The 10,294-nt window shown below is 57.8% G+C and overlaps 1 protein-coding gene across 1 annotated transcript; it reads right to left on the reverse strand.

The window, feature by feature from the left end:
• Window positions 1-3,239: 3,239 nt before the first annotated feature.
• Window positions 3,240-8,961, reverse strand: CUNH4orf54 (chromosome unknown C4orf54 homolog). The gene is made up of 2 exons (XM_065736190.1): window positions 5,068-8,961; window positions 3,240-3,360 (listed from the first exon to the last, which is right to left on the reverse strand). Exon 1 carries the CDS (start codon window positions 8,959-8,961, stop codon window positions 5,074-5,076), a length of 3,888 nt encoding a protein of 1,295 aa, XP_065592262.1. The 3' UTR covers window positions 3,240-3,360; window positions 5,068-5,073.
• Between the last annotated feature and the right edge of the window lie 1,333 nt (window positions 8,962-10,294).

Genomic DNA, 10,294 nt, shown 5'->3' on the forward strand with positions numbered 1-10,294 from the left:
TAGTTAGTTATAAGTTCATGATAATTTATGGGAATTAGGAATGACACTCTGGCCATCAGCACTAGATAGTAGAGGCATCTTTGAATGCAGACAGAAAAAAAAAACAAAAAAAAAAACTATGCACACAACCCATAAGCACATTTTAAATCATTCACCAGGGATTTCACTTTACTCAAGTGAAATCGACCCTGCTACAAAGGACCAGAGCCACATTCACGCAACATTCCAGTCCCACTGAACCTAAAACTCATGGCTGCAACAGGCCTCACACCGTCACAGGGCTGAGAGGGAACCCAAGTGGTGGGCAGGCCTTCCCCTGTTGAATCTCAGCTGCAATGTGCTGTGACTGCACTGTGAAATATCTAACACAAGCAGTTCATGGGCCCCAACACCAATGGCTTGCCTCTCACCCAAGGTACATAGTTAGGCACCACTCCATCAGCAGGAGAATCTCACTCCCAGCTATCCCAGAGGAGCACTGCATTCACAGAGTTTTTTCCAACAGTCTTTTCTGGTATTATCTGCTGTGTGCCAGGCTGAAGCCCAGGCTGGATGCACACCATGTGGAGAACCAGGGGCATGGCCCTACAGGTTACTGGTTGCTCCCAGCCCAGCTCAGCAAAGCATCGTGCTGTCAGGCCACCAGCCATTATAGCCCCAGGAAGACCTCAGAAATCTCCTTGGGGATCCAGAATCAGGCGTGGGAGGACTTCACCGGGCTGGGTTAGGCAGCTCAGCTCCTGGCAAAGCCCACCCCGCCATGCAAGCACAGGTACTGTTTGGTAACATATAAAATCTAGCAAACATTATATGACACTAGAAGTGATACATTCTACTGAAGAAATCTCCCCTGAGAAAATAAAGTAGCTGTCAGTATCACCTCATGTCGTTGCTTTCGTCTCTACAGGCAGTTAAAATAATTAAGAAAAAAAAACCCCGACACAATGTTTTCCTCCAACAACTACATTTTGAAATCCTGGGCACTTGTTTTCTAGGCTTTTTTTTTCCCTTCAAGTACACCGGGTGAAACTGTAAACCCTGAGTTTATGTGTGCAAACCTCTGTCCTGTAAACTGCAACATGAAACTTCTCTCCAAGCACCGATATAAGAAAAGGTAGCACGCAAATATCTTTAAACTTGAATGCTAATATTGTAATGTACATACCGTACACGTCTGTGTCCCAGTGGACAACCTACTCTGGTACCTGTGCTGTCCTGCAGACCAAAGCAGTGTTTTTACACTGATGGTCTGCTGGTAACATGCACAGAACTACTAAGTAAAGGGAACGGGGAAGAAGCATTCATTTTCCACAAGAGGCATTTAGCCAGAATCCCAGTAAAAAGTTAAGGCTTGTACCTGCTGACCAAATGACTGAAAAGCAAGAACTTAAAGCTTTCACGCTATGAGTTCTAGTCAGGCACTTCAAGCCCTTAAAAAGGGTCAGGATATTATTTTTAATTAGATTTCCATAACAACAAAGAGAAATGAGAAGATCCATGTTATACCACTCAGTATATGAGTAAGTGCAGTGCATCACCTCCTGAGGGCAATGTCAAACAAAATCTCACACCTATAAGGATAGCTGCAGCTGATCTGTGTTTTGCAACACAACTTGTTAATACAATGATTTGGGAAAAAAATGAGTGTAAAAAAGATACTTTGCCAGGTAAAATAAATCAGCACAGCTAAAGATTGGTTCGCATGCAGAAAGATCACAGAAATAGCTAAATTCTGCATAAGAAAATAGTGATAGAATATGATTAATAGAAAGCCCAGTAAGTGCTTAAAATTACAAACTGCTCAGCTGAACATTCACTTTATAACACACACAACAAGCATTAAAATTGACAGCACCTATCTCCACCATGTTTCTCACAGTGCTGACACCTGGCTGCCTACCCACTAGATCTTTTCTGTTCTAACAGAGAATGGAAGAAATCAATGTTTCAGGATTTACTCAGTTTAAAAGAGCAAAAAATGGCAATGAATGATGCATATACAAATATATTTATATTCTAAATAGAAAGCTGCTTAACTTTACAAGTAGTTTGAATGCTTCTTCATCACCGTTTTAAAAACTGGTGGAATAACTCTCTCCCTCCTGTTAGTGTGACAATTATTTAGAAGCAGGCACAGGAAAACCTTGTATGTGGCAAATGGTTGAGTACAGGCTTATGGGATTTGCATTTAGATTTAAAATTTTCAACATTTCACCTCAAGGAAGTTTCACATTAAATAATTTGATCTCACAGGTTTCCTGAAGTGCTTCACTGAACTGAAATTTTGGGCAAGGAACACAGCAGTTTATTTTCATCTGCATATTTCTAATTCTTTTTTACTGAGAAAAAGTAGTTGCTGTCAGCAAAACTGTCAGTCTGAGCAACACTGGACACACACTCGTAAGTCACAGCATTTTGAGTGACCATGGATTCTCTTGTTTAAAAGAGAACTGTTTTAGCAAATAAAGATAGCACGGATGTGACCCCCAGGTGTACCTGTCAAACACTGTTCAATGACAGTGTGTGAATGGAGCTGGAACATGAAGTTTCCCTTGGGGGAATCACTAGGGGTATCTTCTCGTCAACGTGGCACTTTGAAACAGAAAAGACTGCAGCCATAAAGCAAAATGAATGCCGTCTTCTCCTTTAGAATGGAGACCTACAAATATTACATCAATCTTTCCAGTATTTCAACATTGTGATAAGGCAACTTGGGATGTCCAATACAGTACAAAGAAGCAAACGAAAAATGAAAGCAATCAAACGTCTTCTGACATTTACACAATCTCTTTTGAGCCATGCCAAAAAAAAAAAAAAAAACGCTACAGATGATCTGAACACTACAGTTCTCTCTGTATGCAATTCAAAGTGCATAACCACAGAGTACAAAATAGAGATCTGATTTCATATTGGCACCAAAACCTATGGGGATGATAGTAATGTACAGCAATGGCAGAGAGCTGAGTTTCTTTTTCAAGAGCTGTGTGGCTACATTGGCTAATCCTAAGCCACTGCAGGCACCTGGAGAAAGCTGTGCTTTGATCCAAACCCAAACACAGCTCCATCTGCACACTCTGCTTTACAAACAACTGCAGCAGCACCGCCACTTTCAGCCATACACAAAGTCTGCAGATCGGCTTCCATACAAAAAAGATTGCGCAGAAAATAATGCAGAAAAATGCATTACAAACTGCAGAAAAGACTGCGCAGATATTTACTGTCACTGAGGGAACAAGAAACTTACACACTTGTTTTGCACGAAGCAAAGAATTAGGAAACAGTAGAAGCAGTTTCTAGGATGAACATTTTGAGTTACCAGGTGTGTTTCATATAAAGGAGGGTGATCCTTCTTCCTTAGCCCTGTAGGGAAAAATAAAAAAAAAATCATTAATAAAAAGCAGATTCTTAGGAACTGCCACAAACATTTAAGCAATCATCTCCACTCCAGAAAAGTGCACAGAATGTCCTCCGCTGCCACAGTATTCTTCCTAGGAATTTCCCAAGCTACTGCCAAGGATGAAACAGCAGCATCCCAAGATTTTAAACCAAGTGTTCAAGGTCAGGTTGGACAGGGCACTGGGCAGCCTGATCAGGTGGGTGGCAAACTTGCTCACAGCAGGGGTTTGGAACAGGGTGGGCTTAAAGGTCCCTTCAAACCCAAACCATTCTTTGATTCTGTGATTCTATAGTCAAGCAGCCTTGTATTTACAGCAGAACCTATCCCAAAGCTTGGGGCATGAATCATGTACTGCCATCATTCCCTTCTGGGGAGCCATGTGCAGGTACTTAGAAAGAGAACAAAGGCATCTACCAGGGAATTCCAAGCAAAGGCTTATGTTGGCCTGGAACGTCCAAGTGTTCAGTGCTCAGTCTGGGATAGCCAAACAAGTCTTCTGGTTTCATTAGCACCAGTAAATATATACAACTGGAAAGTGCAGGTGCCAGGGCTCTACTTGCAGGCCTTTAAAGTCAGGTACAGCACCCAGGACGATGCACGTAAGCAAAAGGGAAAAAAAACCCATAACAATGCATGTAAGCATTTGCAAAGAAGAGCCTAAAAGATGGCTCAGGAAACCATCCCAAAAGGAAGGGGAACACCAAGTGCTGCTAGTGGTGTACAGTTGAGTGCTATGCAAACACCTCTGAGGCAACACAGTACTGAAAGATGAGCTTGGAAGTAGGCTCTGACTGGGCAGCCATATGAAAGAAAAAGGGCAGCAGGAAAAATCCAGCTAAGAACTATGCTGCCAAAAAGATCTATCACTGACCTAGTGATACCATTTTTGAAAAAGAAAGAAAATTTATAAAGGACGTGGAAAAGAAAGAAAATAAAGAAAGAAGGAAGAGATGTCTACTATGGGAAGATAGCAAGGAGTGGAGAAAAAGTATGGCTTGAGCTTCCATTCAGCTGGAAAAAATGGGACCCAGCCAGCCCAGTGTGACATCCCTGCTGGCCAAAGCCAGGTCTAAGCAATGGGATCTGGCTGCTTCTCAAAGCCACAACCTGACAAACAGCCTGACCTGATGTGAGAGCAACCACAGCGAAAAATGACTAACAACTCATACTTGGATCTGTGCGAAACACAGAACTGCGGCTTCTGCTCTTGCATCATGGTTTCTTGTTAGGAGAAAACCTACCATAAGCAAAGCTGCAGATGAGATCAGAAAGATAAAAGTATAAGAAAGGAAACCATGAGAGTCCCAGAACCACAGAACATCCCAAGCTGGAACCCACAAGGTTCATCGAGCCCAACTCCCGCCTCCACACAAACCACCAAAAAATCAGACACTGTGTCTGAGCATCATCCATGCGCCTCTTGAGCGCCAGCAGATAATGAAAGAGGGGTGGGGGCAGGGAAGTCATGGGGACAAAGAGAAGGGCTGAGATTGTAGGAGGATCCAACGCGACAAGAGGGGAGAAGATCAGGTACCGCAGAACGCAACAGATGCTCGATGCCTGAATTTGCCCTCCGACCGAATTGGAAGAAGCAAAGCCTTTTCCTCGGCTGTCGCCTGGTGCGCTAACGGACGGCACGCTACCCAAAGCTTCCGCCCCTCGGTACTCACCGTCTCTCACCGGTGCTCCACCAACAGCCGCATGGTCGTGCCGTCGAAGGAGGGCGGTGCCACGAGCCGCGGGCCGCCGCCAGGCGCCGTGATGCTGACGAGCGGTTTGGCCTCGGCCGCCCCGCGCCGCGCCGCCGCTGCCGGCCCCTGCCCGCCGGGCACGTAGTAGGGGCCCTCGGGCTCCGCCGGGCTGCCCAGCTCGGCCGCGCCGCTCCCCTCGCTGCCCGGGTGGGAAAGCGGGCGCGGCAGGGCGCCGGCGGGCAGCACGGCAGCGGCGGGCAGCAGCCCGGGATACAGCATGTAGGCGGCCCCGAAGGCACCGGCGTTGAGGGCGAGGGGCGATAGGGGCAGCGGCAGCGGGGCGACGGCGGGGGGCGGCACCGGCACCTCCACGTACTGCCCGCTCTCGGGGTCGAAGAGGCGTCGCTTGGCGGGCTGCTGCGGCGGCGGCGCGTCCAGCAGGTAATACTGCCCGCTGCTCACGTCCAGCAGCACCCGCCGCTGCGGCAGCGGCTCGGCCGCGGCCACGGACGGCGAGAAGCAGAACAACTGCGCCGGCGGCGTGGCGGCGAAGGGCGGCAGAGCCGGCGGGAAGAGCGCGGCGGCGGCGTCCGGGGACGGAGGGGCGGCGGCCGTATCGGCGGCGGACGGCTGCCCGGGGCCGCCCGCGGGCGGGGCGGCGCCGAAGGGCACCGGGGCGGGGCGGCCACCGCCCACGGTCGCCGCCGGGGCGGGTCCGGGTCGCGCAGCGGCGAGCGGCAGGGCCAGGTAGCCGTCGCAGTCCGCGCCGCGCTCCGGCTCCGCCCGTCCCTCGCCACCCCCCGCCGGGAGCCGCGGGGCGCGCGGAGCCAACGCCGCCGCCGCTGCCGCCGCCGGGCCCCGCACGCCGCTGTCCGCCGGGGGCTTAGAGGGCGGCGCAGCGGCGGCAGGGCCGCGGAGCGTAAGGAGAGCGCGGGGCGGCGCGGGGCCGCGCTGGCGCTGCCGGGCCAGGCTCTCGAAGGCGGCCGCCTTGGCGGACACCTTGTCGGCGGCGGCGGCGGGGTTGGCGGCGCGGCGCGGCAGACGCTCTCCTCCCGTCGGGCCCGGGCCCTTGTTCGCCGGCCCCTCGGCTTTGGGCGGCGGCGGCTCTGCGACGAGGGGCGGGCGGGGCGCGGCGTCGCGCTCCTGGCTGGCGATGAGGGACAGGACGTGACTGCCAGTGATGGGCAGCGGGTCGCTCTTGCGCTTCCACTCGCGTTTGCTGAAGCTGTACAGCTCCTCCATGCTGCGCACCGCCGCCGTCAGCTTCTCTAGCGCGTTCTGCACCGGCGCCGCCTTGCCCTCCTCCCGCGGATCCTCCTCCGCGCCGCGGCCCTTCTCGACGGGCGCCGGAGCCGCCTGGTGCCTCCAGGGCGCGGCCGACTTGGCGACGATCTTAAGCACGGCGGGCTGCCGCGGGTCGCTCTTGTTGGGCGCTATGGTGGCCACGGGCAGGCGGCCCGAGGTGCGGTGCACCAGCACGGTGCCTTCCGGCGGGCAGCCCAACGCCCGGCTGCCCGCCGCCGTCGTCTTGCCCCCCGCTTCGGCCGGGCCGGGCTGCCGGTGCTCGGCGCCGCCCTGCTCGGAGCCCACGCTGCCCCTGTCGCTGCTGTTATCCGCCGAGTCGCCGCCGTGGGAGCCTTTGATGAGCTTACGCACGTCCCGCACCTGATGTAGGGGAGCCTGCGCCTTGCCCTTGCCCTCCCGCACGTCGCGCACCAGGAACTGCGGCACCCTGTCGGGGCCGTCGGCCCGCGGAGCCCTGTGGCCGGTGTCGGGCGGTCGAGCGGCCAGCTGCGGCGTGAGCAGCTGCGCGATGCTGAACGGCGGCTCTGCGGGCGGTCCCAAGCTGATCTTGATTTCGGGGAGCCGCGGCTTGGCGGCGGGCGGCGAGGCGACGGCGGGGCACTGCCCGGCGGGCTCCTTCTCCTTGGCGCCGTGCTGGATGCTGGGCACGAACAGGCGCGACAGCTTGGTGGCCTTGCCGGCGGCCGGTTCGCCCGGCTCGGGTCGCGGGGAGAGCTTCGCCTTGCCGCCGGGCGCCCGTTCCTCCTTGCTCTCCGCCTCCCGCTCCTTCCACGACCTGAAGGCGCTGTGCTGGCTGCGCAGGAAGGTGGCCCTGGCCGCCTCCGAGCCGCCCCGCCGGGCGTCGGCGGCTTCCTCCGCCGCAGCTCGCTCCTGGCTTCCCTCGCGCGGCGTCGACGCTTTGGAGGCCGGCGAGCGCCCGCCGCCGCGCTCCCCCGGCTCCTCCGGCGGCGGCGCGCCGTGCTCCGAGCCGCCCTCCGAGAGCCGCGAGCTCTGCCGCTGCACGCCGCCCTCCCGCGGCCGCCCGCCGCCTCCGGTCCCAACGCTGCTCCCCGCGCCGGGCTCCGGGTCGCGGCCAGCGGGCAGCGCGGCGCCGGGCCCCGCCGACGACGTGTCGGTGAGCTCGCCTCGCTCCATCTTGAACTCGTGCTCCAGCTGCATCTTCTTGGAGATGACGTTCTTCAGCAGGCTGGAGGCGAACTTGGACTTCTTGCTGGCCTCCTCCTCACCGGGGCGGGCGGCCCGGCCGGGCTCCCACGGGCCGAGCTGTCCCCGGGGCGGCGGCGGCGCCTCGACGTGCGCGATCTCGCCGTCCAGCTTGCTGACCACGAACTGCAGCGCTCTGCTGGGCGCCTTGGCGGAGCGCACGCACAGCTGCCCGGCGCCCGCCGCGCCCCGCGGCCCCAGCGGGCCGCACTTGAGGTCCAGATAGGTGGACCAGCGGTTGACGCCGAGCGCATGGTCGGAGAGGGAGGCGGAGGAGGCGCGGGAGCCGATGCTGAGGGTGTCGAAGTAGGGGTACGCCAGACTGCGGAAGGCGCGGGCCGTCAGGTTGCGCACCTCCTTGTCGGCGTCGTCCAGTTCGCTGACGGCGCTGGAGGCGCCGCTGGAGCAGCCGCCCGCCTCCCTGGCCCCGCAGCGCGTCTGCAGGCGCGCGGGGACGGCGATGAACTTTTTGGCGTGCTGGCGGCCGGCGTCCTGCCCGAAGCCCGCCGCGCGCTCCGGGGCCGCGGCGACGCGGAGGCTCATGTCGCCCTCATGCTCGGCGGCGTAGATTACGTTGCGCTCTTCCCGCGCGGCGCTACACTCATTTATAGCCCGCGAGGCCGCTTTGATTGATAGGAGGATGTGGCCCGCGGGGCTCGCTCCCGCGCCGCCGGACCGCCGGGGCGCGTCGCTGCCCGAGCTGCCGCCCGCCGCCTCGCTGCCGCTGCCCGCGCTGTCCGCCCGCGCCGTGCGCTCGCTGGGCGTCGTGCTGAGGTAGCAGCTGTTGTCCTCCTCCGTCGGCGTGTCGCCGGGAGTCTCGTCGCTGCCGAAGGAGGCGTAGTCCACGAAGGAGTAGATCACGTTGTCGTCCTCGAAGTCCCAGCGGGCGGCCAGCCCCGCGTCGAAGTCCATATCGTGGTCCACTTCGCTCAGCTGGATCTCCTGCGTGCTGATGTAGTGCGGCCCCGCCGCGTCGGGCGCGCCCCCGGGAGCTTTTCGGGGGGGCCCGCCGGCCCCGCGCCCCGCGCCGGCCTCCTCATCGCTCTCGCAGCACAAGGAGGAGGAGGAGGTTTGGCCCCCGGCCGCCGCCGGCTCCTCCGCCCCGCCGCCGCCCGTCGCGCTGCCCGCCGAAGGGCAGGAGGAGGAGGACGGCGACCCCGGCCCCGCGCCGCATCCCGGGGCGGCGGCTTCGGGGCGATGCCCTGCTGGGGTCGGGGCCGGGGCCGGGGCCGGCGCCGCCCCTCTCGCCCGGATCTCGCTCTCTGCTCCGGCCGAGCCGCACACCTCCGCGTACGCCGCCTCCTCCTCCTCCTTCCCGGGGCCCCGTCCCTCGGGACCGGCGGGCGGCGGGCCGGCAGCGTCCATGCTGGGGCCGGTAGGCGCGGCAGTGGCCCGAGGGGGCGGGCGGGCCGCCCACCCGGCCCCCTCCCCTCGGCGGGGCGGGCGGAGGGGCCGGGCCCGGCTCCCCCCGGGCGGCGGCGGGGGGTTGGGGGGGGGGGGGGGGGGGGTTACGGGCTGCGCGCGGGGCGCGGCTGGGAGAGCCCCCGCCTATGGACACAGCCGGCGTCACGCGTGCCGCGGGACAAATGGCTGTTTGAAACTCCAGGCACCTGCAGCAGCGGTGCTGTCGGGTGCCGGGGAGCTCCGAGAGCCCCGGCCGGCACCGAAGGGCGTTTCGTGGGCGTTTGTGAGCCCAACCCGAGCGATTCGCCGAATGGTCGCCACAGTGGCACGGCTCTCTTGCCCAAAAATTGCCACGGACGGGAAGGGAGAGCTGTCAGACTGCAAGGAGACAAGGGAGGACCGGCGAGCAACGCCAAGGAGCGATACTAGGGTGTAGGATGCAGCTAGCAGCCGAAATTCATACATTCAGAGCCATACAACCCTTGCACGCTTTGCGAATTAGCTTAGTTGCATATCATCTGGAGGAGAATCCCCCACACAACACCACGGGCGGTGCTCCTGCAGTTGCCCGACGGCTCCGTGCACCGGGAAGGGGACCTGGTGAGGATGCTGCAGGGATGCAGCACCGACACGCGAGGCCCAGCCCTCTCCCCAGCATTTCCAGACCAAAGCACAGATTTCCTGGTGCTCCTAGCCCCGCGCTGGAGATGCTCCACTGGCACTCACATCCTGATGCTTGCAGCATCCCCCAAAAAGTTTTGAAACCTATGTGGTTCCATTCTTAAGTTGTAACTGTTATTCACAGGCCCCGGCTGAGATTCTCAGCCAACATCCCCTCCAAAATGAGCATTTCCATGGTCTGGTTTCCAGCTGTGGCAAGACACGGTTTTTCTGTTTTCCTGTGGCAATATCTTGAACTGGGTCCACTCAATTGCACAAAACCAGCAGAGGATTTTCTCAACTGAAACTAAGACCATTGCAGAACATTCATATATGTACTGCTTACAACATTACTACAGCTCCTCCACAGACAAAAATCCACACCTGTTCCCCACAGGAAGTTCCTAGTTGGGGCTGCAGGCCTTAGGCATTTGCACCAGCATTCTCCCTCCCCCTGGAACCAAGGTGTGCCTGGCTAAACACAGCCACCCCAATCCCAACTCCCCTTGAAAAAAGCAAACTGGTAACATCCAGCCTAAGTGTCCTAACAGCTGTACATGTATTGGAAGATGGGAAAATCAAGAGGGAATTCCTCTTCCTTTTTCTTTTGGTCATAATTTTCTGCCCTGACATG

The sequence above is a fragment of the Cyrtonyx montezumae genome, unplaced genomic scaffold (genome assembly GCF_038088225.1).
Source record: "Cyrtonyx montezumae isolate F1298 unplaced genomic scaffold, pur_monq_1.0 scaffold_2, whole genome shotgun sequence".
In the NCBI taxonomy this organism is placed as follows: Eukaryota; Metazoa; Chordata; class Aves; order Galliformes; family Odontophoridae; genus Cyrtonyx; species Cyrtonyx montezumae.

Bases quoted from the DNA above. Each gene is read 5' to 3' on its own strand.
- CUNH4orf54 (XM_065736190.1), bottom strand. From the start codon at position 8,961: ATGGACGCTGCCGGCCCGCCGCCCGCCGGTCCCGAGGGACGGGGCCCC.